This window comes from Oncorhynchus mykiss, chromosome 10, assembly GCF_013265735.2.
Source record: "Oncorhynchus mykiss isolate Arlee chromosome 10, USDA_OmykA_1.1, whole genome shotgun sequence".
Lineage (NCBI taxonomy): Eukaryota > Metazoa > Chordata > Actinopteri > Salmoniformes > Salmonidae > Oncorhynchus > Oncorhynchus mykiss.
This window is the reverse complement of record NC_048574.1, coordinates 9620161-9646147: the sequence shown is the minus strand read 5'-3', so window position 1 is coordinate 9646147 and position 25987 is coordinate 9620161. Positions and strand designations below refer to the sequence as shown.

The 25987-nt window shown below is 40.5% G+C and overlaps 1 protein-coding gene across 4 annotated transcripts in view; it reads left to right on the top strand.

Annotated features, from left to right (window-relative positions):
• LOC110533386 overlaps positions 1–25210 on the top strand; it is a 35487-nt gene extending 10277 nt beyond the window's left edge. For 2 of the 4 annotated variants that reach the window (XM_021617527.2, XM_021617526.2), the window contains 40 exons: positions 186–465; positions 696–795; positions 969–1054; positions 1424–1508; positions 1795–1972; positions 8152–8316; positions 8435–8581; positions 8841–8903; positions 9038–9152; positions 9298–9434; positions 11143–11241; positions 12704–12839; positions 13013–13126; positions 13260–13432; positions 13509–13651; positions 13752–13861; positions 13942–14074; positions 14170–14286; positions 14386–14485; positions 14771–14917; positions 15046–15108; positions 15208–15329; positions 16517–16677; positions 16770–16878; positions 18945–19600; positions 20020–20123; positions 20290–20433; positions 20533–20694; positions 20806–20898; positions 21000–21149; positions 21293–21426; positions 21524–21720; positions 22029–22261; positions 22471–22542; positions 22759–23033; positions 23203–23324; positions 23534–23760; positions 23910–24067; positions 24230–24333; positions 24584–25210. In XM_021617527.2, coding sequence (XP_021473202.2) covers positions 186–465; positions 696–795; positions 969–1054; positions 1424–1508; positions 1795–1972; positions 8152–8316; positions 8435–8581; positions 8841–8903; positions 9038–9152; positions 9298–9434; positions 11143–11241; positions 12704–12839; positions 13013–13126; positions 13260–13432; positions 13509–13651; positions 13752–13861; positions 13942–14074; positions 14170–14286; positions 14386–14485; positions 14771–14917; positions 15046–15108; positions 15208–15329; positions 16517–16677; positions 16770–16878; positions 18945–19600; positions 20020–20123; positions 20290–20433; positions 20533–20694; positions 20806–20898; positions 21000–21149; positions 21293–21426; positions 21524–21720; positions 22029–22261; positions 22471–22542; positions 22759–23033; positions 23203–23324; positions 23534–23760; positions 23910–24067; positions 24230–24333; positions 24584–24882 — 6213 coding nt within the window. In that variant the 3' untranslated portion in view covers positions 24883–25210. Of the gene's footprint in view, positions 1–185; positions 466–695; positions 796–968; positions 1055–1423; positions 1509–1794; positions 1973–8151; positions 8317–8434; positions 8582–8840; positions 8904–9037; positions 9153–9297; positions 9435–11142; positions 11242–12703; positions 12840–13012; positions 13127–13259; positions 13433–13508; positions 13652–13751; positions 13862–13941; positions 14075–14153; positions 14287–14385; positions 14486–14770; positions 14918–15045; positions 15109–15207; positions 15330–16516; positions 16678–16769; positions 16879–18944; positions 19601–20019; positions 20124–20289; positions 20434–20532; positions 20695–20805; positions 20899–20999; positions 21150–21292; positions 21427–21523; positions 21721–22028; positions 22262–22470; positions 22543–22758; positions 23034–23202; positions 23325–23533; positions 23761–23909; positions 24068–24229; positions 24334–24583 lie in introns of all 4 variants that reach the window. The other 2 variants (XM_036989646.1, XM_021617528.2) reach the window with 2 other exon arrangements.
• The last annotated feature ends 777 nt before the right edge of the window (positions 25211–25987 follow it).

Genomic DNA, 25987 nt, shown 5'->3' with positions numbered 1-25987 from the left:
CGGATTTTTATATGCGCTAAAATAAGATTATTTTGGTTTTGTACACAGCCATATGATATGTGGTATAGAAAAGTACAATCTTAGGCGAATGCATGGGGAGCTATATCTCTGCAGATGATCTGCCTATCTGGTCAAAATCACTGAGACAGGTCCCCCTCCAGTTAACCTTTTTGTTTTGTTTTTAGCTGTTCTTCAACTCCGCTATCCCTGTCGTTGTCGGGATAAGATACTGCCTGGATGTCATCTTCCTGTTGAACATCATCTCACGCTTTTACATTGGATATGAAAGTAATGGTGTAGTCATAATTGATTCTAAACCAGTGCAGAGAAAATATCTCCGAACATGGTTTATCATGGACCTGTTGGCTGTTCTTCCCTTTGAGACTCTGAGATATGCCTCGCCTGAATTGCATTTTATGCATATCAATCGATGTCTAAGAGTCTTACGGCTGTTTGACATAATATGTAAGTTTCTTGATTTCATTTGATTGTTTTATTGTACAATAGTGATGACATTAATCACTACTGTATTTGTAAACCACCTAAAGCCCTACCTTAAAAAAAATAAATAATGGTACATGTTAATGATTAACATAATGACAACAAGATAAAATTATAGAATTCTATTTGCTGTTCCAAAACTGCCAATTAATCCAATCTTAACCTGTATATACTGTCTCATTGTTTCAATTAAGCGTCCTTTGGAAAAGAACCTGACACCAACAAGATACATGTTGCAGTCCTGAATTCCTTTTCTATTGTTGTCCTCAGTGTTCAAGTCTCTGCGTGTGCCTGGTGAGTTGGTCTTTTAGTCAAAATTACATGGCCCTTCAAACCCCCCACCATTCAAAGGCCCCTTTACAAGTAATACTATGACATGGTTTTTTCCTTCAGTCTCAAGATGAAAGATAAAATACTTGCATTTTAAAGTTGAATTCCTTATTATCTTCTTTATTTTTGCATACTAGGTACAATCAGGTGTGTATAGCTGCTCATGGTGGCCATCCAAGGGAGTGTCCAAAAGAGGAGAACTGGTTACAGCTGTTGCCAGAGTGTAAGTTTTAGAGTTTTCTTCTTTGCAAAATGAGGTAGTTAGCTAGGTACTGTATGTATGTAGAGCAGGGCTCTACAGTGCAACCATTTTACTCACATATGCGCCGAAATATTTTGCTGTGCCACCTGTAATTTTCATCTAGGAGGGGAAAAAAGAGTCAGCATAGAGCCCTGATGTAGAGCAAAACATGCTCTAATGACTGGAAACAGAGATGGGATTTGTTTCCTAAGTGTTGATCAACGATGTAATCCCATCATTGGTGTTGATAAACATGTTGACAACACTAAGATGTTAATAAATGTATCATTGTAGGTGCATGTATGAATGAGTCATTGTTATGTATTGAATTCAATGTTTTTTTCTTGGAAGTTTCAACCAATTTGACAGGAGTAACAGATTTGGAGTTGTATGCCACGTCACTATACTGGTCTGCAATAACTCTATGTTCTGTGGGGTAAGTAAGTTGCTTTTTAATGGGTTTAAATATATATATCATTTTTTACCAGTACCACTTGGATATAGTGAGCGATGTTAGACAAAGGCTATTAAACATCACAAATTAACCATCTGGGCTACCTATAACCAGATGGATGCTTTGTAACGTTCTCCATACATTTGTGTTCCTCTGTATTTGCATTCGTTTGTTTTTGATGGGCACAGGTGTTTTGTATTGAATGCTTTAGAATACTGGTCATTTTTCATAAAGAACTGAAAGTATAATAATATTTAGATTTTCTTAGCTATGGAGACATACATGCTATGAAGATCCCGGAGGTTATGGTTGCCTCACTGGTAATGGTGCTTGGTTTATTTGCCTTCATTGGAGTCATCGCGACTGGAATGAGCTCCATCATTAGCAATCTGGATGCCCGGAGAGGAAGGTTCTGCCATCGAATGGAGTCCATTTGTCTTTATATGGTATATCTCAACAACCATTGACATAATTAAGTGATAATGCCCAAGAAGACGGTGTTTGGAGGATATATTGGCACGTGTGTTGTTAGGGAGAACCCTGTCAATATGTCCTCCAAACACCGGTTTTGAGGGTATTATCACTTTTATACAACAGGTTACCAAAATATTCAAATAATGATCGACATATTTTAATTAAAAATGTTATTTTGATTCATTTATTCATACTATTTTATCCTTCCACAATATATAGTCCCGACACAAATCTAGGGTTGCTACCCAAGCCTGTTGGTCGTTCGTTCTATCGGTTCGGTCGCTAGAGACGCGACCCAGGTGTTCAGTCTTTTTGTTCTGTATCTATGGCAGTCGTTCTAAGTGTTCCATTGCCATACTGGCTGGCACCGTTCTTATCCCTTACTTGCTGGCTAGCCAACTACGTCTAACTTACAGTCACGCCAAAAAGTGCAGCCAGAATAACAGCAAAGTAGATTCATTTTCATTTGTTTAAGCTGTTTTCTAAAGACATTTATTTGGATACATCCATAACAATGAGCTAATGAGGCGTGATTTCACCTGGCATAGAAAATGTGCTCACTCATCAGGACACTGTTGTTCAGAGGAGCTAATCAACAACACAGCTAACACACTTCAAACTCAAGCTGGAATGGCTGCAAACAAGCTGCAATAGATTTTGTTTTATCTTTTTTCAATTGACATTTCTTTGCATATATCCCCCCAAAATTATGCCAGCTTATTAATGATTTCGTCTTGCTGAGAAACGCTGCCTGCTTGTCTGTCTCGTCCCGACACGTTCATTTATATGGGACTGCTGGAGATCGAATTTGGATATTGAAACAATGTTGCAAATGTCGGAGAGACAGACAGGAAGGTTTATACAAATCTCTGCTGTTAAAAACGAAATGTTAGTCTAAAAGACATGTGAGATAATGTCTAGATGCTTTTTATAGTGGAGATCAAGTTAATAAATTGCTTGGCTGGGCTGATTAGACAGTGGATATGTCATGTATTGTCATGTTGTGTCTTGTTTCTGTCCTTTCCCTTCACCCTGTCTCCCTCTGCTGGTCGTTATTAGGTTACCTTTTCTCCCCCTCTTTCCCCCAGCTGTTCCTTGTCTCCTCCTAACTACCTCGTCACCCCTTTTCCCACCTGTTCCCTTTTTCCCTCTGATTAGTCCTCTATATCTCTCTCTGTTTTTGTTCCTGTCTTTGTCGGATTCTTGTTTGTGTTATTCATGCCTGAACCAGACTATCGTCATGTTTGCTGCAACCTTGTCCTGTCCTGTCGGAATCTGCCGGTCCATCTGAGCCTACGTTTGTTTTGTTATTAAAGAAGCTCTGTTTACGTTAATTCGCTTTTGGGTCCTCATTCACGCACCGTAACAGAAGAATCCGACCAAGAATGGACCCAGCGACTTCGGATCCTCTCCACTCAGCCGTCGAGATCCAGGGAGCGATGCTAGGCAGACACGAGCAGGAATTGTCTGCTGCTCGACATGCCGTTGAGACCCTGGCCACCCAAGTCTCCAACCTCACAGAACAGGTTCACCATCTCCGCCTCGATCCACCGGCCACTTCCAGGGCTTTCGAATCTCCGGAGCCCAGAATCAATAACCCGCCGTGTTACTCTGGGGAGCCCACTGAATGCCGCTCGTTCCTCACCCAGTGTGATATTGTGTTTTCTCTCCAGCCCAACACTTACTCCAGGAGCACTGCTCGTGTCGCCTACGTCATATCTCTCCTTATTGGACGGGCTCGTGAGTGGGGCACGGCAATCTGGGAGGCAAGGGCTGAGTGTACTAACCAGTATCAGGACTTTAAGGAGGAGATGATACGGGTTTTTGATCGATCTGTTTTTGGGGAGGAGGCTTCCAGGGTCCTGTCTTCCCTATGTCAAGGTAATCGATCCATAACAGACTACTCTATTGAGTTTCGCACTCTTGCTGCCTCCAGTGGCTGGAACGAGCCGGCTTTGCTCGCTCGTTTTCTGGAGGGTCTCCGCGCAGAGGTAAAGGATGAGATTCTCTCCCGGGAGGTTCCTTCCAGCGTGGATTCCTTGATTGAACTCGCTATTCGCATTGAGCGACGGGTTGATCTTCGTCACCGAGCTCGTGGAAAGGAGCTCGCGTTCTCCGTTGCCCCCCTCTCCGCATCACTACCATCTTCCTCTGCCGGCTCGGGTGCTGAGCCTATGCAGCTGGGAGGTATCCGCATCTCGACTAAGGAGAGGGAACGGAGAATCACCAACCGCCTCTGTCTCTATTGCGGTTCTGCTGGTCATTTTGTCACTTCATGTCCAGTAAAAGCCAGAGCTCATCAGTAAGCGGAGGGCTACTGGTGAGCGCTACTACTCCTGTCTCTCCTTCAAGATCCTGCACTACCTTGTCGGTCCATCTACGCTGGACCGGTTCGTCAGCTTCCTGCAGTGCCTTAATAGACTCTGGGGCGGAGGGCTGTTTTATGGACGAGACCTGGGCTCGGGAACATGACATTCCTCTCAGACAGTTAAGGGAGTCCACGGCCTTGTTCGCCCTGGATGGTAGTCCTCTCCCCAGGATTCAGCGTGAGACGCTACCTTTAACCCTCACTGTTTCTGGTAATCATAGCGAAACCATTTCTTTTTTAATTTTTCGTTCACCTTTTACACCTGTTGTTTTGGGCCATCCCTGGCTAGTTTGTCATAATCCTTCCATTAATTGGTCTAGTAATTCTATCCTCTCCTGGAACGTCTCTTGTCATGTGAAATGTTTAATGTCTGCTATCCCTCCTGTTTCCTCTGTCTCTTCTTCACAGGAGGAGCCTGGTGATTTGACAGGGGTGCCGGAGGAATATCACGATCTGCGCACGGTGTTCAGTCGGTCCAGGGCCACCTCTCTTCCTCCACACCGGTCGTATGATTGTAGTATTGATCTCCTTCCGGGAACCACTCCCCCCCGGGGTAGACTATACTCTCTGTCGGCTCCCGAACGTAAGGCTCTCGAAGATTATTTGTCTGTAGCTCTTGCCGCCGGTACCATAGTCCCCTCCTCCTCTCCCGCCGGAGCGGGGTTTTTTTTTGTTAAGAAGAAGGACGGGTCCCTGCGCCCCTGCATAGATTATCGAGGGCTGAATGACATAACAGTGAAGAATCGTTATCCGCTTCCTCTTATGTCTTCAGCCTTCGAGATCCTGCAGGGAGCCAGGTTTTTCACTAAGTTGGACCTTCGTAACGCTTACCATCTCGTGCGCATCAGGGAGGGGGACGAGTGGAAGACGGCGTTTAACACTCCGTTAGGGCACTTTGAATACTTTGCTCCAGCTGTCTTTCAGGCATTAGTCAATGATGTCCTGAGAGACATGCTGAACATATTTGTTTTCGTTTACCTTGACGATATCCTGATTTTTTCACCGTCACTCCAGATTCATGTTCAGCACGTTCGACGTGTCCTCCAGCGCCTTTTAGAGAATTGTCTTTTTGTGAAGGCTGAGAAGTGCTCTTTTCATGCCTCCTCCGTCACATTTCTCGGTTCTGTTATTTCCGCTGAAGGCATTAAGATGGATCCCGCTAAGGTCCAAGCTGTCATTGATTGGCCCGTCCCTAGGTCACGCGTCGAGCTGCAGCGCTTTCTCGGCTTCGCGAACTTCTATCGTCGTTTCATCCGTAATTTCGGTCAGGTGGCAGCCCCTCTCACAGCCCTTACTTCTGTCAAGACGTGCTTTAAGTGGTCCGTTTCCGCCCAGGGAGCTTTTGATCTCCTCAAGAATCGTTTTACATCCGCACCTATCCTTGTTACACCTGACGTCACTAGACAGTTCGTTGTCGAGGTTGACGCGTCAGAGGTGGGCGTGGGAGCCATTCTTTCTCAGCGCTCCCTCTCTGACGACAAGGTCCACCCTTGCGCGTATTTTTCTCATCGCCTGTCGCCGTCGGAACGTAACTATGATGTGGGAAACCGCGAACTGCTCGCCATCCGCTTAGCCCTAGGCGAATGGCGACAGTGGTTGGAGGGGGCGACCGTTCCTTTTGTCGTTTGGACTGACCATAGGAACCTTGAGTACATCCGTTCTGCCAAACGACTTAATGCGCGTCAGGCGCGCTGGGCGCTGTTTTTCGCTCGTTTCGAGTTCGTGATTTCTTATCGTCCGGGCTCTAAGAACACCAAGCCTGATGCTTTATCTCGTCTCTTCAGTTCTTCAGTAGCCTCCACTGACCCCGAGGGGATTCTCCCTGAGGGGCGTGTTGTCGGGTTGACTGTCTGGGGAATTGAGAGGCAGGTAAAGCAAGCACTCACTCAAACTCCGTCGCCGCGCGCTTGTCCTAGGAACCTTCTTTTCGTTCCCGTTCCTACTCGTCTGGCCGTTCTTCAGTGGGCTCACTCTGCCAAGTTAGCCGGCCACCCTGGCGTTCGGGGTACGCTTGCTTCCATTCGCCAGCGTTTTTGGTGGCCCACCCGGGAGCATGACACGCGTCGCTTCGTGGCTGCTTGTTCGGTCTGCGCGCAGACTAAGTCCGGTAACTCCCCTCCTGCCGGCCGTCTCAGGCCGCTTCCCATTCCCTCTCGACCGTGGTCTCACATCGCCTTAGATTTTGTCACCGGACTGCCTTCGTCAGCGGGGAAGACTGTTATTCTTACGGTTGTCGACAGGTTCTCTAAGGCGGCTCATTTTATTCCCCTTGCTAAGCTTCCTTCTGCTAAAGAGACGGCACAAATCATCATCGAGAATGTTTTCAGAATTCATGGCCTTCCGTCAGACGTCGTTTCGGACAGAGGTCCGCAATTCACGTCTCAATTTTGGAGGGAGTTTTGCCGTTTGATTGGGGCTTCCGTCAGTCTCTCTTCCGGCTTTCACCCCCAGTCTAACGGTCAAGCAGAACGGGCCAATCAGACTATTGGTCGCATCTTACGCAGTCTTTCTTTTCGCAACCCTGCGTCTTGGTCAGAACAGCTCCCCTGGGCAGAATACGCCCACAACTCGCTTCCTTCGTCTGCGACCGGGCTATCTCCTTTTCAGAGTAGCCTCGGGTACCAGCCTCCGCTGTTCTCATCTCAGTTCGCAGAGTCCAGCGTCCCCTCCGCTCAGGCTTTTGTCCAACGTTGCGAGCGCACCTGGAAGAGGGTCAGGTCTGCACTTTGCCGTTATAGGGCGCAGACTGTGAGGGCTGCTAATAAGCGTAGAACTAAGAGTCCTAGATATTGTCACGGTCAGAGAGTTTGGCTCTCCACTCAGAACCTTCCCCTTAAGACCGCTTCTCGCAAGTTGACCCCGCGGTTCATTGGTCCGTTCCGTATTTCTCAGATCATTAATCCTGTCGCAGTTCGACTTCTTCTTCCGCGATATCTTCGTCGCGTCCACCCGGTCTTCCATGTCTCCTGTATCAAGCCCGTTCTTCGCGCCCCCGCTCGTCTCCCCCCCCCCCCCCCCCCCATCCTTGTCGAGGGCGCACCCATCTACAGGGTCCGTAGGATTTTGGACATGCGTCCTCGGGGCCGTGGTCATCAGTACCTAGTCGATTGGGAGGGGTACGGTCCTGAGGAGAGGAGTTGGGTTCCCTCTCGGGACGTGCTGGACCGTGCGCTGATCGAGGATTTCCTCCGTTGCCGCCAGGTTTCCTCCTCGAGTGCGCCAGGAGGCGCTCGGTGAGTGGGGGGGTACTGTCATGTATTGTCATGTTGTGTCTTGTTTCTGTCCTTTCCCTTCACCCTGTCTCCCTCTGCTGGTCGTTATTAGGTTACCTTTTCTCCCCCTCTTTCCCCCAGCTGTTCCTTGTCTCCTCCTAACTACCTCGTCACCCCTTTTCCCACCTGTTCCCTTTTTCCCTCTGATTAGTCCTCTATATCTCTCTCTGTTTTTGTTCCTGTCTTTGTCGGATTCTTGTTTGTGTTATTCATGCCTGAACCAGACTATCGTCATGTTTGCTGCAACCTTGTCCTGTCCTGTCGGAATCTGCCGGTCCATCTGAGCCTACGTTTGTTTTGTTATTAAAGAAGCTCTGTTTACGTTAATTCGCTTTTGGGTCCTCATTCACGCACCGTAACAGGATAGGCATTTTAACGTCATAGATTTAGCCGATGGTAACTTGTGGAATAGACACCGGCTAGAATCCAGTTTGAACCAATCTACATTCAGGATGTATAAAAAATGAATAATCGTGATAAAAACAAACAGCTTTTCTTTGTCTTTTTCCAGAAACAAATGGGATTGCCAGAGGAAGTTCAAACATGGGTGCATAAATATTACTATTATCTGTGGACGCATCGCAAAGGCAGTGTAATCGCTGGCCTACTGGATGACCTTCCTTTTGCGCTACATTCAGAAATATCCTCTGCTTGTTACAAACCTCTGATGAAAAAGGTAAGATTTGTTTTAATGTGTACCTTGGTTTGGTCAGCCATCCTTATAGTACTAAGATAAAGTCAAAGGCTTGAACTGTTGAGACAATGAGTATTCAATGTTTTGTATTCTCTTTCAGACAACACTGTTTCATAATACCGAAGATGGCTTCAAAAGGGCTTTGTCACTTAAATTCAACACCTACACATACAGTCCTGGACAAATTTTGGCAAAGCCTGGAGAAATCAATCAAAATGCATACTACATTGAACATGGAGTGGTGCAGGTACATTTAGTTTTATCTATGAATATCAGCAGTCATCACTTTGATGCCATCATAATGAGTAACAGTTTTTCATTCAACATGATTAAACTAGTTGGTACAAAACTTGAATCGATCATCCAAGTCTTTACAAGACTAAAGTGAAAATGTATAGTCCTATGCTGTAAACATTGAGTGTCCAACCAAATTTAGATTATCATATTTCAAAATGAATTCGTTAGAAAATTGCTTTCGTTTACAAATTATTATGCCCTCCTTACAGGTATTAGGAGATAATCATTGTGACAAAGTTGCCCGTTTGCTACCTGGATCGTTAATTGGAGAGGTATGGCAAAGAGCATCACGTCTGTTTTGATATTTTGGAGTATTTATTAAAAATAAATAATAATAATATGTTTGTAAGCTATTCCATGGGCTTATGCATCATGTGTGTGTAAAATATGATTATTGTCCTTCAAGGCTTATCTGATGTACAGAATTCCGAGAAACACTACGATTTGTGCAGCAACATTGTGTGAAATTTGTGTGTTGGAACGCAGTGATCTTCTTGCATTGTTTGCGGATTACCCAGAAGGTAGGTATAGTTTTTTTTAAAATCACATTTTGATAGAACATATTGTTTAATGAAGTGTACATCCCTTGAAATCTGTTCTTTGAAATCTATATTTTCTGTGACATTACAAATACTGTCATATTGCAAAATAAAATATCTTCAACAGCTGGTTTGAAGATAGCAAGAACAGCTCAAAAACGGCTGCATAATGTTAAGCATCCTATTAGGGAAGCCTTTGCTCTAGGAGTGGCATCGAACCCCCAGAATGTCGTTTTTCAGAAGGATTTAAGTGTAAATCTGTTGGTAAGTATGAGTTCTATCACAAGCCATTTCATCCAGTGTTGATGCTTCAGCGATGAACAGTACCAGTCAAAAGTTTGGACACACCTACTCATTCAAGGGTTTTTCTTTATTTTAACTATTTTCTACATTGTAGAATAAAAGTGAAGATGTCAAAACCATGAAATAACACATATGGAATCATATAGTAATGTTAGCAGTTGATGTTATTCTTTAATTTTACCTTTATTTAACTAGGCAAGTCAGTGAAGAACAAATTCTTATTTTCAATGACCGCCTAGGAACAGTGGGTTAACTGCCTGTTCAGGGGCAGAACGAGAGATTTGTACCTTGTCAGCTCAGGGATTTAATATTGCAACCTTGCTGTTACAAGTCCAACGCTCTAACCACTAGGCTACCTGCCGCCACTTAATAACACAGACCCCAAAGCAAATCAGGGGGAGGTAAATAGGGTTATTCAAAGAGGATAAATCATAGTTATGCTGAGAGGTAGATGGTAGATGGTCGTTCCTTCCCTGTCCTCAGTGATTCTCTCCTGTGATTCTCTCCACAGAACAAAGGGACAGAATGTAGTTTTATAACCCAGCCCTAGCCTGTGATTGACCAATTACAATTCCTTGCAATAAAACTGTGCCAATGGCCAAATAACAAGTATCCAATTTCAGGTTGGACCAATAAGCACGTGCCATATAAGTTCAGGACTGACATTCCTAACAGATGTTGAACTGAAAACCCTATTGACTGTTAGTACTCCATTGACCTCTCGTCCTCTGCGTTGTGTATTTATCGTTGAAATATTCTTACAGTAACCAAAAAAATGTTAAACAAATCAAAATACATTTGACATTTTAGATTCTTCAAAATAGCCATCCTTTGCCTTGATGACAGCTTTGTATGCTCTTGGCATTCTCTCAACCTGCTTCACCTGGAATGGTTTTCCAACGGTCCAACTCATCCCAAACCATCTCAATTGGGTTAAGGTCGGGTTATTGTGGAGGCCAGGTCATCTGATGCAGCACTCCATCACTCTCCTTCTTGGTCAAATAGCCCTTACACAGCCCGGAGGTGTGTTGGGTCATTGTCCTGTTGAAAACAAATGATAGTCCCACTAAGTGCAAACCAGATGGTATGGAGTATCGCTGCAGAATGCTGTGGCAGCCATGCTGGTTAAGTGTGCTTTGAATTCTAAATAAATCACTGACAGTGTCACCAGCAAAGCACCTCTTTGCTTGTTTTAGATGTTCTTGCCATAATATGGACTTGCTCTTTTACCAAATAGGGCTATCTTCTGTATACCACCCCTACCTTGGCACAACACAACTGATTGGCTCAAACGCATTAAGAAGGAAATTCCACAAATTAACTTTTAACAAGGCACACCTGTTAATTGAAATGCATTCCAGGTGACTACCTCGTGAAGGTGGTTGAGAGAATGCCAAGAGTGTGCAAAGCTGTCATCAAGGCATAGGGTGGCTACTTTGAATAATTTCAAATATAAAATATATTTAGATTTGTTTAACACTGGTTGCTACATGATTCCATATGTGTTATTTCATAGTTTTGATGTCTTCACTATTATTCTACAATGTAGAAAATTGTAAAAAATAAAGAAAAACCCTGGAATGAGTAGCTGTGGCCAAACCTTTGACTGGTACTGCACGTCTATTTGACTTGGCGTGATGTCATTGTATTTCATTATTTTCCTTTTCAGCCAAGGGATCAGAAGATTTTTACATTGTTTATGGAATATCTTGCAAACCAGTCCCACAATGTCTCTTCATCAGTTAAAACATCTACAGATGTGAAAAGGGTAAGTTAGATGAACGAAGCAAATTGCTCAGAAATAAGAGAACATTTATTTAATTGTACAGTTGAAGTCGGAAGTTCACATACACTTAGGTTGGAGTCATTAAAACTTGTTTTTTTCAACCACCACTAATTTATTGTTAACAAACTATAGTTTTGGCAAGTTTTGTGGCAAGCTTTGTGCATGACACAAGTAATTTTCCCAACAATTGTTGTATCACAATTCCAGTGGGTCAAAAGTTTACATACACTAAGTTGACTGTGCCTTTAAACAGCTTGGAGAATTCCAGAAAATGATGTCATGGCTTTAGAAGCTTCTGATAGACTAATTGACATCATTTGAGTCAATTGGAGGTGTACCTGTGGATGTATTTCAAGGCCTATCTTCAAACTCAGTGCCTCTTTGCTTGACATCATGGGAAAATCAAAATAAATCAGCCAAGACCTCAGAAATAAAATTGTAGACTTCCATAAGTCTGGTTCATCCTTGGGAGAAATTTCCAAATGCCTGAAGGTACCACATTCATCTGTACAAACAATAGTATGCAAGTATAAACACCATGGGACCATGCAGCCATCATACCGCTCAGAAAGGAGACGCGTTCTGTCTCCTAGAGATGAACATACATAGTTGGTGTGAAAAGTGCAAATCAATCCCAGAACAACAGCAAAGGACCTTGTGAAGATGCTGGAGGAAACGGGTACAAAAGTATCTATATCCATAGTAAAAACGAGTTCTATATCGACATAACCTGAAAGGACGCCCAGCAAGGAAGAAGCCACTGCTCCAAAACCGCCATAAAAAAGCCAGACTGTACTTTTTGGAGAAATGTCCTCTGGTCTGATGAAACAAAAATATAACTGTTTGGCCATAATCTCAACACATCAGTCAGGAAGGTCACAAATGGGTCTTCCAAATGGACAATGACCCCAAGCATACATCCTAAGTTGTGTCAAAATGTATTGAGGACAACAAAGTCAAGGTGTTGGAGTGGCCATCACAAAACCCTGACATCAATCCTACAGAAAATTTGTGGGCAGAACTGAAAAAGCGTGTGCGAGCAAGGAGGCCTACAAACCTGACTCAGTTACACCAGCTCTGTCAGGAGGAATGGGCCAAAATTCACCCAACTTATTGTGGGAAGCTTGTGGAAGGCTACCCAAAACGTTTTACCCAAGTTAAACAATTTAATGGCAATGCTACCAAATACTAATTGAGTGTATGCAAATTATGACCCACTGAGAATATGATGAAATAAATAAAAGCTGAAATAAATCATTCTCTCTAATGTTATTCTGACATTTCAAATTCTTATCTACGACAGGGAATTTTTACTAGGATTAAATGTCAGGAATTGTGAAAAACTGAGTTTAAATGTATTTGGCATAGGTGTATGTAAACTTCTGACCTCAACTGTATATCCTTCAATGAGTGCTTAATGTCTTGATTTTTGTTTTTTTCCCAGTCTGTTTGGATGACAACTATTCGACCAGATGGCATTTTTGCTCAGAAGTGGGAGGTTTTTATGTTTTGGTGTATCACCATTTCAATTTTTATTGAAACATGGGTACTTTTTTTCACCAACAACCTAGACACAAAGGGTGAGTCGTGTTGTAATTTTTCAATGGCCTGATTTTACAGACCACCACTAGAACAACTGTAAACTCTTTTGTTGAAAGAAATGCATCCACCACTAAAGGTTAGCGAGTCCTTAATCTAAAATGAATCAATTACTGAAAATGTTTTTGTGAAGTTTTTTTTAATGGCTTTACAGGCTTTTACAATGAAGGATGGGGTGTGTTCTATCTTACAATCAGCTCATTGGTTGATGTTTTTGCCATTATCGACATATTTGTGAACCTCCGCACAGAAGTTTTTACAAAAGATGGTAATGTGTTGGTCTTCGTTGTTTTATAGAAAAGTGTACTCGCTCACTGTTATTTGACAGGTTTGATACTGATGCCATTTCAGTGAATAGAAACACGCATGTTAATTGTGGTTTATTTTTTCTGTTTACAAAGGCTATCAAGCTGACATAATGGGTATTTTCGGCAACTATCGAAAATCTTGGAATCTATATTATGACGTCCTGGCTGTTGTCCCTTTGGACTTCTTCTCTTTTACAACAAGTGGAGAAGCACATTGGAGAGTTTTAGGCTATGTCCGATGGAATCGTCTTATTTGGATTCGGAAGGTAACAAGTTTAATATCTCCTCGTTTTTTATGACCATGTAGGTCATTGTGAGGTCATTGTCATTCTTACATTCCAGGTGTGTTTGTTTTTCGACAAAAAAGAAAATGACATGGATAAGAACCTGTTTGAACTGAGAACGGCTAAATGTCTTTTCCTCCTGATTTTCTCTGTGCACTGCTGCTCTGGAGTAATGTATCTCACAGGCTGCAAGGACTTCAGGTAATACTCCAATCTTTTAGGGAAAAAAAGACAATGGGTTGGAAGTGTTAATGACTTCTGTTTCAATTGATGTTTAGACAAATATTACATTTTTCCATAGGTGTGATGAAGAGTCATGGGCCTGGAACACAGGACTGAAAGCCAGCCATAGCAACTTGTATCATTATATGATTTCTGTTTATTGGACCACAACAAGCATGACAACCATTGGTAAGATTAAGTCCACCCCGCTCAGTTAATACAACAGTACAGTGCCTTAAACGTTTCATAACTGAATATTTCTCTCTCAGGATATGGTGACATTGTTCCCAGCACTATGAAAGAGCGACTTACTGCTGTGTTTGTTTGCTTCATTGGCTTGTTTGTCTTTAACTACATTATCAGTCAAGTCTATGCCACATTGGCCAGTCAGAATGCTGCCAGGTAAATCTTTTTTACTTTTGTATGTTTTTTTCATCTTAAGTGTGTATTGATGTGCATTGGTTTATAACTCCTAAGCAAGACTATCTTTTCTCCAGGGTTACATTTCAGAATCTCCTCTCAGCTATGACCAACTTCATGGAAAGCCATGACCTTAGTGTATCTCTTCAAACAAGGGTCACTGAGTATATGAGTCTTCTTTGGTCAAAGTACAAGTAAGTTTTTTTTATTTTTTTAAAAAAGTTTTTCAAATATATCTCAGAGGCCATTCCTTTCAATAGACCAAATATGTATTATTATTTTTTATGTTTCAGGGGTCAAGCATACCCAGGAGGCCAATTTTTAATGCATGACTTGCCCATCGAACTTCAACAGATTGTCCTGATGAAAGAGAGAGGGAGGTTCTTGTCAAAGGTATCCATATTTGTTTTGTACAGTATGTACCTGTATGCTGATAAAGACAAGTCATATCACATATTTTGTAGTTAGGAAGAAAAACACATTGCAGACTGTTTATAAAGGAAATCGATTTTTCATACAGCTTTAACTTAATTTACAATCATAACAGGGCACTGTTATGTTTTTGAGTCATTTATGAGCTCATCAGTTATTTCTTCTTTCATCGCAACCATCATCCGTTTTATACAGCATAATCAACCTATGTTTAAATTAAGAGAACCATTTATTTTTATTCAACAGATTCCTTATTTCGAGCAAGCTGGACAAGCGTTCATTCGGGATCTGGCATCAACCTCTGTCATGTATTTCTTTCCCAGAGGGGAGATCATCCAGTACAGTGAAACTATTACCAGAGAACTATTTTGCATTCGAAGAGGGACTTGCCAGGTTTGTATGAAAGAGTTATGCTTGTATGAATGATATGTAATGTGTATTCTCACATTATACAGTTACTCACCCCCCCCCCCACATTTGTTTTTGTTTTTACAAGTAAATCCTTTGATTTGATTTTCAAGATTCTAAGTGATGACTTGTCTGAAATTGTTGGACTCTACGGTGAAGGAATGTATTTCGGGGAGGTAATATTTACAAAGACATTTCCTCAAGCAAAGTTTTGATTGACTACTTTTATTCATATTTGGAATGTTACACTGAATACTCGTTGGATCTCATTTCAGGCTGGATTTTTGTTTGGAAAACAAGCTACAATGACCGTCCGTGCAAAGACTCATTGTGAGATATTAGTGATCGATTTTGACAAAATTAAATCTGTTCTGGAGAGATACCCGGTCATTGAAAGGTACATCTATTTTAACACTTGGAGCTCTCGTTTCAGTTGGTGCCAGTGTCAAACGCACGTTAGTTTGCAATTTCGTCATGTAAAAACTGGAGAAATGCCATTTCCAAGCACTAAAGCCAGGTTCGGGAATTGACCCCGTCTTATATCAGCTCGCTTGCGCTCAGATGGGAGGGTAGACATATTTGAGGTTTGTCCTTAAAATCATGATCCAAAGTGCCAATTTCAGGCAGCGCTGATAGGGATTATAAAACCAACCAAAAGCTGGTTTTAGCGGTTACGCATGTGGTAATGGGATGCATTTGGAAGGCGGAAACAGCCTATCCAGCGGTGACGCACACTGACAATATTGCGCCTGGAACATGAGTAGCCTTTATACTTCGTATTTAGAAACATAAAAAAATACATGTTTCTTCCTATTTCGTTTATTTGGTTAAAAACCAAGCATAACCTCCCCTGCTCTCAATGAAGGCTTTGTTTTGGTCCTGCCCACTGCAATAGCGAAGTAGTCAAGACTCTCGATAAGGGTTTGGCTCCTGAGACTGTTTGGAAATAGCTGTATTAATATATGTATTAATATATCAAGTTTGAGAGGAGTAAAACAGTGAGCTGATATTCCCTTTTTATCTATACATTGTAGGCAGACTCACTTTATTTTAGCCATGCAGGTCCCGTTTTGGACGTGCTTATTAAAACACTCCATGATGTAGGCTAAATGTCCATAAGCCATTTAACAAACTATAACGGACTAACATTGGAGTTGATTCCAAGGCAACACATAAAAGACCGTAAATACAACCTGAAGCAACCACATATTCCGCCATGGAGCATGTTGTGATTGGCCAAGCCTCGACACACCCACAACTTGTTTATTCATCTAACCCCCACAAAACCCATCAAATATTAGCTCACTGTTTTACTCCTCTCAAACTTGATAAATGTGAAAGTTAAAATAGCACAAATATTTCTGACACACCCCTGAACCTATAGCACTACCGCCAGCGCTTAGATTTACCCTTTTGTTAAATAGAGTCCATAATATTCATTGTCATATGAATTGTCAAATGTCATAAGAGATTTCCTGTTAAAATGTGTATGCACAAACGTTATAAATGCCATATACTGGTAGAGAAACAGATTTAGTGAATTATATAATACAAATCATGATTTCTGATTTTGTTTCCTTCTAGCCAAATTACAGAATTGCAATCAACACCAGAGTATTACGACACTTTACTGCGAAGCGTTGAAGAAATTATGAAGTCTGAGGAACAGGATGATGACACACTAAAGAAGAAAGATGCCTCGTTGACATATCAAGGTCGTCGATATGCCAAGAAGTCGAAGTGTTGTAAGTTATCCCTTCACCATGTCTGCATACAATATGTGCCTCTTATTCAATTACTAGGAAAAACTAAACATACAACATACAATGGATTGTAGATATTGAGGACTTTGGAAACTTCCCAATCTATGCTGGAGCAGAGGAAGAAACTGTTGAGGAGAAACTTCTGAAACTGAGCAAAACTAAACGAATACCTCCCACAACAAGGTATGCAGACAACTGCTCAGGCTTGTAAAACTTGTCACTGTCAAACCATCCACATTTCATAATAAAAACCACAATATAACAAGCATTTACATAAACATTTACATCTAGTTAGTTTTTTTTGCTCCAAAAGACAAATTACAGTGCATTCTGAAGGTATTCAGACCCCCTGATTTTTTTCCACATTTTGTTACGTTAAAGCCTTATTCTAAAATGTATTAAATAAATAACAAATCTTCATCAATCTACACACAATACCCCATAATGAAATGGCGAAAACAGGTTTTTAGAAATGTACATAAGTATTCAAACCCTTTGCTATGAAACTCGAAATTGAGCTCAGGTGCATCCTGTTTGCATTGATCATATTTGAGATATTTCTACAACTTGATTGGAGTCCACATGTGGTAAATTCAATTGATAGGACATGATTTGGAAAGGCACACACCTGTCTATATAAGGTCCCACAGTTGACAGTGCATGTCAGAGCAAAAAACAAGCCATGAGGTCGAAGGAATTATCTGTAGAGCTCCGAGACAGGACTGTGTCGAGGCACCGATCTGGGGAATGGTACTTAAACATTTCGGCAGCATTGAAGGTCCCCAAGAACATTGTGGCCTTCTTCATTCTTAAATGGAAGAAGTTTGGAACCACCAAGGCTCTTCCTAGAGCTGGCTGCCCTGCCAAACTGGGCAATCATGGGAGAAGGGCTATGGTCAGGGATGTGACCAAGAACCCAATGGTCACTCTGACAGAGCTCCAGAGTTCCTCTGTGGAGATGGGAGAATCTTACAGAACGACAACCATCTCTGCAGCACTCAACCGATCAGGCCTTTATGATAGAGTGGCCACTCCTCAGTAAAGGGCACATGACAGCACAGTTGGAGTTTGCCGAAAGGCACCTAAAGACTCTCAGACTATGATAAACAATATTCTCTGGTCTGATGAAACTAAGATTGAACACTTTGGCCTAATTGCCAAGCGTCACATCTGGAAGAAACCTGGCACCATCCCTACGGTGAAGCATGGTGGTGGCAGCATCATGCTGTGGGGATGTTTTTCAGCGGCAGGGACTGGGAGACTAGTCAGGATCGAGGGAAAGATGAACGGAGCAAAGTACAGAGAGATCCTTGATGAAAACCTGCTCTCAGACTGGGGCGAAGGTTCACCTTCCAACAGGACCACGACCCTAATCACACAGAAATGGCTTCAGGACAAATTTCTGAATGTCCATGAGTGGCCAAGCCAGAGCTCGTACTTGAAACCGATCAAACATCTCTGGAGAGACCTGAAAATAGCTGTGCAGCTACACTCCCCATCCAACCTGACAGAGCTTGAGAAGATCTGCAGAGATGAACGGGAGAAATTCCTCAAATACCCGTGTGCTAAGCTTGTTGCGTCATACCCAGGAAGACTTGAGGCTGTAATCTCTGCCAGACATACGTAAACAAAGTACTGAGTAAAGGGTCTGAATACTTATGGAGATGTTATGTTTCCGTTTTTTTTTTTATACATTTGCAAAAAAAAATTTAAAAACCTGTCTTTGCTTTGTCATTATGAGATATTGTGTGTAGATTGACGAGGGAAAAAATATTTAATACATTTTGAAGTAAGGCTATAACGTAACTAAATTTGGAAAAAGTCAAGGGGTCTAAATACTTTCCGAATGCACTGAATGTCTGTAACAAATTAATCAAATCAAACTTTATTTGTCACGTGCGCCGAATACAACACGTTTCGACTTTAACGGGAAATGCTTACTTACAAGCCCTTAACCCACAATGCAGTTCAAGAAATATAGGTAATCAAATATTTACTAAATAAACTAAAGTAAATTTTAAAAATAGTGTGAAGTTACAACCTCTTTTTTTAGAACTCGCAAGAGAGATTAGCAGAGTTTTTCTTCAGATCCTGTCCTTCAGTGTATATAATGCTTAATGTTTAATTGAGACAAACTGACAGACAGTGTGTTCTAAATGACTTGAAATAATAAATAATAGTATGTTATGGGACTTGATGACAGTGTATGACACTGCTCTGTAATGAAAATGTTTTCTTTCTTCTTCTAGATATAGGGGTGCCATTTTGCCTAGCAATCCACTGTACATCCGATGGGAATGTTTCCGATTTGTTTTGGCCATAACGGTCAGCATCAATAGCTCTCTTCTTTTTGCTTTTCTCCACTACAAAAAGGAACTCTGGATTTTGTCCTATATTCTGGGCCTTTTTTGCTGGATTGACATGTATATCCGTTTGCATGTTGCTTTTTACAAGGACAATCTCAAAGTGGACACGCTGGAAACGGCAAAACACTATGTGAAGACAAGCTTTCTAATAGATCTCATCAGCTGTTTTCCTTGGGAAGTTATTGGTTGGATGGTGGTTTCCCCTTTCGACGAGAATGGATTTTACTCCAACAGTGAAGCGCTGCACCTATATGCATATCTCAGAGCCCCTCATCTTCTCCAGTTATATCGGATTCCTCTTGCATTTTCATTCTGGCAATCAGGGATTGCAACCGAAAAGACGATTGTCACATTTGCTAAGTTCTTTCTGTATTGCGTCCTTTTTCTTCACTTCAGCACTTGCATCGTTTTTGCAATTGTATGCCCACCAGCAGACTTGTTTGGTGACACAACCAATTACTTATTGCCTATGGTAAAGCACAACTGTTCATCACAGTCCTGGGTGTATCACATGGACTACACGTTTAACGTGGTGTATGGTAGGTTCTAACTCAACTCGTTTGTTTTACTGCTGCTGTTGTTTTACTACTATCTTAACCCTATACAGTACCAGTCAAAAGTTTGGACACAGAATGCCCAGAGTGTGCAAAGCTGTCATCAAGGCCAAGGGTGGCTACTTTGAAGAATCTAAAATATATTTAGATTTGTTTAACACTTTTTTGGTTACTACCTGATTCTATATGTGTTATTTCATAGGTTTGATGTCTTCATTATTATTCTACAATGTAGAAAATAGTACAAATAAAGAAAAACCCTTGAATGAGTTGGTGTGTCCAAACTTTTGACTGGTATTGTATAATATCATTAAATGACAAAAGTTATCAAAAATATTTTTTATAGAAAGTGTGTAACTTACTTGAGAACTTTGTATTGTCATGGAAACTCTTCTTCCCCTCAGAAACGGCTACCTTCACAGAACTGTATTGCATAAGTTTATATTTTGCAACTGCAACTCTCAGTGGTGTAGGCTATGGTGATATACATCCTTATCTAACCTCTATGGTAAGGTTATTCAAATTACAGTTTTAGGATCAATGAAGTAAACAACTCAAGATCACAGCACTATATTTTTTTAAAGCTACTGTAAAAGGTTTATACGGTTGTTATTATTAAATGTACAGTATTCGAAAGGAATTGTATTGTTTGTTTTTTGTGTGTGTCTTTGCAGAAAATTACCATGGTCTTCATAATGGTGTCTGGAGCATTGTATTGTGGTTATGTGGCTGGTACATTTGCTGCTATGTTAGCCAATGCAGATGCTACAAGGGCAGCTTTTACTGAGAAAAAGGAAAGCATACAACTATTCTTGAAGGTAAGGTTTTTATTTTTGTAGATGTGATATCGTTTGTAGCTTCTGTTGCTTACCTGTTGCATGTTTTGAGGTCTCATTATGTGCAATTCTCTGCCTTAGAGTCAGAATATTACAGGGCATCTATATCACAATACTGTGAACTTCTATGCTTTCAAATGGATAAGAACGAAAGGAATAGACCAAGACACACTGTTTGAGTATTTGCCATCATCTCTACTCGGAGATATATCTACCATTATCTACTCTGACCTTATTGCAAAGGTACATTTATCAATAGATTTTTTTATCAGGTTAGAATACCTTGATTTAATGTTGTGACTAAAGTAAATATACCGGTATACACTTATTATTATTATTATTGTTTAATTTTAGGCATTTGGACTTGATATCAAGCGGAAGCAGCGAAGGAACTCAGTGGCACAACATTTATCCCCACTCGAGAGAACATTATCTGGAAAGCTTGATGTAAAAATCATTTTTACTTTTTCCAGCTCATAAATCTTCAAATCTTTTCTACATAATTAATTCTGGAAGCTAAGTTTCTTTTTGTTCTGCCAACTCTACAGGGACCCTTTTTTCACAAAATACTGAGAAAAGAGAGTGTGGACCAATTGGAAACGGATGGAGGATTCATTCGGTTACTAGCTAGACAGATTCGACCGTGCCTTTACAGAGCTAATGACCTGATATGCAAAAGAAATGACTTTGGATCTGAGGTGTGACACACGGCCCTGCTGTGTTAAGGTTTCTATGTTCTATGACAGCAGGGCTCCATCCTAATTACAGAACGGGTGTACATGAGATTGTTGCTGTTGCTCTTCACCATATTTGTTATTACTAGCACATTTTTTTTTCTTAGATGTATTTCATTGAAAAGGGAGAAGTAGAAGTCTTGTCACAGGACGAGTTGACTGTTATCATCAAACTGAATGCCGGACAATACTTTGGAGAAGGAAGCCTTCTGTTTGCAGAACCTCGTGCAACCACAATAAGGCATGATGCTTTTGATGACTTAAAGCATAATTTTCTCTCATTTAAATATAAAATTATGTGTCTCTGATCAATTATACTGTTTTCTTGTGCGTCCCAGGGCTGCCACAAATTGTGATCTGTATGTCCTCTCCAAGAAAAGCCTTGATGAAACTGTCAAATACTATCCGGACATTTGCAAACAGATCAAGAAAGCTGCAGAAACGAAACGTGAACAGCTACTGCAAAGAACAATGGACATGTCAAAAGTTCAGAAGAATGTTTCAGCAACTGACATACTTATGAATGACACCGGATGTAAGTTGGCTGGCATTACTTCAGAAATGTTGCTATATTCATGTGTTGATGAAATAGAAAGTCCGGCAAAAGCAAATCTATGTAACTTTTATAATTATTGTATTTGTACTGAGGCACCCTACCACACATTTTTAAACTGTCCACAAAAATGTTTTGGTGCCAACATTTATTTTATTTTTTTTAATCTTTCAAGGAAAAAGCTTTGCTTAGCTCTTTGGTGTAGTATTGCTGCAGCAAACATATTTATTATAATTGTAGCTTTTATGGGTTGCACCATTTATACATGAGCTATTTGTTTCGTCCATCAGATATAAAGCTTTACAGGACATGCATGGCAGAAGAGGAAAATAAAGCAAAGTTTAAAGACTTCCCATTTCATGTCCGAATTAAGACAAGCATCACTCAATTCTTGATCAGTTTTCTGTTGAACGTCATCAGAATCCACAACACAACAATCAACCCGGAAAGCACAGTACGTGTTGTGTATCAGTACACATCTTGCCTTCTGATCATCATTCTGTTTTGGGCGATAACATATATGGTAGGTGGTACACATTGTTCTCGGAATTAGAATTTGTTGTCGCATAATGGTTTGCTATATCCATTAGCGGAGTTCTGCCTATTGTATTATTGACCTCAAGGTAAAATATCAGTCAAATATAATAATACTCTTTATGAATATTCGTGTTGGGACACTTGAGATCTAAGTAGTATAAGAAAATATGAATAATTGATTTCCCTCAATTTCAGCCATCTGTGTTCAATCTTGACCGAGGCATCTTTTTGTTAACTATGATTATCGAATACATTCAAATGATTGAGGTAAGAGACGCAGCTCACGAATTTGTCAGTAATCTAAATAACCACCTTAGGGTCCTTTCACTCTGTTGAAACATTGTGTTTACATAAATTATAATGTACACTACACCCACCTTGTTGTATTAATTAAGCCTGCCTCAATATGCAAATATCCTTCAGAACGGATTTGTTTTTCAGTCTTTGCGTGTGATTACATAAAACATGTTATTTTTCTTTTAGATCATTTTGAAATTTCATATTTGCTTCTATGATGAAAGTGGATCATACATCTCAGACTACAGATCTGTGTCATTGAGCTACATGACGAGGAAAGTGGGATACATTTATGATGTCATATGCTCATTCCCATATGCATTTACAATTTTGCACCTCATGAATCAAGTGTCACCGGCAACATTTCTGCCCATAATAGTATATGTTCGCACTTTTCATCTACTCCGGATTCTGACTGTACTTGTCTTCATGCACAAGGAGGAGCAATCCATCATAACTAAGTATATGCATTATGTTTTTGTTAAATTTAGCATGTTCTCAATGCTGTTTTTACCAGTATGTGTTTTAACAGTTGTGTAATACAATTTCCCACAGTCAAGTTGTTGATTGGTGTTATCCCAAGTATTTTGCCTCTAATCTATTTTCTCTTCTCTCGTTTTACATTGACAGCTTACTTGCCATACGAATCATCAAGTACTTGGTCCATGCAATCCTGTTTGTCCACTGTACCGCAGTTTTATTTCTTTTATTTGCTTTGCATGGTGGCTTTAATTCGTGGGTTGTCAACACAGGTAAGGTCAGCTAAAATGGATAAAGCATGATGAGTGATTAAATTAGTTGTGGTAATGAAAATAAATAAATTCATATAATTCATGTATTAATTACAATACATTTATTAGACTTTTGACAGAGCTTTTAGTATGACATGCAACATTTCTTGAGTTTCTAAATATGTAGACACTAGATTTATTTGTGTTGTTTTAATGTTTTGTTTTTACAGAAGTGTTTTACCTCCCTGATATTTACACCTACTCCGTATATTGGACTTTAGCAACTTACACAACAACGGGCTATGGTGATATCCGTGCAGTGACATACAGAGAATTGTTATTCTCCGTTTTGATAATGATTCTTTCCAAGATGCAAGTCAGTTATAATATGGGACTTCTCTCATCCACGCAAACAAACAAGCAATCACTTCAAGTGGCGTATGAAGAGAAGCTGCAGGTATTATTAACAAAATACTCAGACTAGAATTTAACTTTTTCAGAGTCAACTTTTGATTTATTGCAATTCAGTTTTCAAAAGCTGAAAATGAGGTACAGTTGCGAGAGACCTATGCATTTGAGTGGCTCATTATCTTTCTTTTAATGCAGGCAGTCCAAAACTACATGATGGATGAAAACATTCCATCGGCGCTGCAAAATCGCGTAATCCGATTCTACAATTACCGATGGACACGCACCAAAGGGATAGATTCAGAAGAATTGTTCAAAGATACACCTCATTGTATGAAAGTTGAAATTTTCTCAAGGTAACTAGCAAGGCATCAATACTAATGTCTGCAACTGCTTAGTGATGAAATGTTAAACTGTTACATACTGTACCAAAACTACTGCTTCATTTGACGAATGATGTGTACAAAAGAAGACCATGTAGCATGGGATTATAAAACACTATTTTCTCACCATTTTAGAATAAGCGTGAATCTACTGAAGAAAAATCAGCTCTTCACTCACCTCTCAGAAACATTCCTGCGACACTTGGCAACGAAAATGTTGCTGAAAAGCTACACCTCTGGTAAACATGAGCATCATGGGCTAAATACTAACTTGACATTCACCTGCATAACTTCACATTTTGCGCTAGTAGTCTGCAGGGTGTAAGGTCGGCCCATTTCACTTTCTTCATTAACTAAGATTCTGCACCTAACCACTTCTGAGGAATAATCTGACAGTGTGTACATTACCACATGAGTTATTCACAACTATTTTGAGTGGGGAACAGTGTATACTTTTCGGTATACATGCTGAAATGCGATCTCTTCTAGGGGAATACATCAATAGAAGGGGAGACTCTGGCCGTGGCATGTTGCTGATCCTGATTGGTAAGGTGAAACTTTGCTCATGGAGAACTGGAAAGGAGGCCATTGAGTATCTTACAACTGGAGCCGCATTGGGAGTTGACTTGCTGCTGAAATCCAAGTTGTGTAGATACACTGCCATTGCTGATAACTATGTGGATATATTTTTCCTGTCGAAAGAGCACTTTGAAGAAGTTGGGTCGTATTACCCAGATGTCATGAATAAGCTGCTAAAGAGAGCCTCAAACGTTATCAACATGTACTAACTAACTGACTTAGGTACCCCCTTTCCCTACTAAGGTATACAGGCTGGAAAGCTCAAATGTAAACTCCTTTGTAATTCTGTTTACATTTTTTTTTTTTTGTGACCAAAGATGACTTGTTGACTGAAAATATATTGTCTCGGTAAATATACTATTATAGAATATATATTTATATCCCTTTAAGTAAATAATCTAGATGTATAGAAATAATTGACGAAATAAATGTCTCAACTGTTTTAAATATGCTTGAACCCAATGTGAATAAAGTGTACTTATTGTTTAACTGGATTGCTTCAATATATATTAATTGAAGTAAATGAATGAACAATGACTTAAGTGTTTTTACCCTTTATGTGCCTGAAAAAAACAGCACTACGAACTATGGCCCTTAGGAAAGAAGGGGATGATGGGAGCATTTGTAGTTCTCTTCTTGAACAGCAGAGGGCCCAATTGATTCATACAAGTTACACTAGCCACGTGTGCCTTTTTGTTTGTCGAGGTCATTTCAATGTTCTGCTCTTAGAACCAAAAGCCAGCACCTAGATTATCTAGTTTTTCATGCATTTTAATAGTGTGAATTCCTGCCAATAATGCCCAGATTCCATTAACATAACATTGCAGTGAATTACTCTTTTTTGGGGGATTTTTGGGCATTTTTAATTTCACATCGCTGGATGAAGTATGGACATTCGAAAATAAATACATATTCTGTACACTTACCATTTGTTTATGTATTGTCAATTATATTGTACTTAACCCATTTAATCCCGATTTTTTTCCCAGTCATGAAAATATCCAAATCAAGTGTCATTAGTAACCATTTGAAGTAATCAATCATTATGTTTTGACATTTTAATGGAAAAGTAGGTGGAAAAGTGTGTTTTATGGTCAGTCACAATTGTGACCGGTGGGATAATGTTACGTATACTGAATTAACATATTTCTCCTATGCAGTTATAAAAGTTCTTATATATCCCAACCCAGTTATTAACACATTTAAAACTCTGTCACTAGCAGTCCCCAGCCCAGTTATTAACACATTTAAAACTCTGTCACTAGCAGTCCCCAGCATTGCCACTAGAATGCCCCGTCACATTCTAGTGTGACT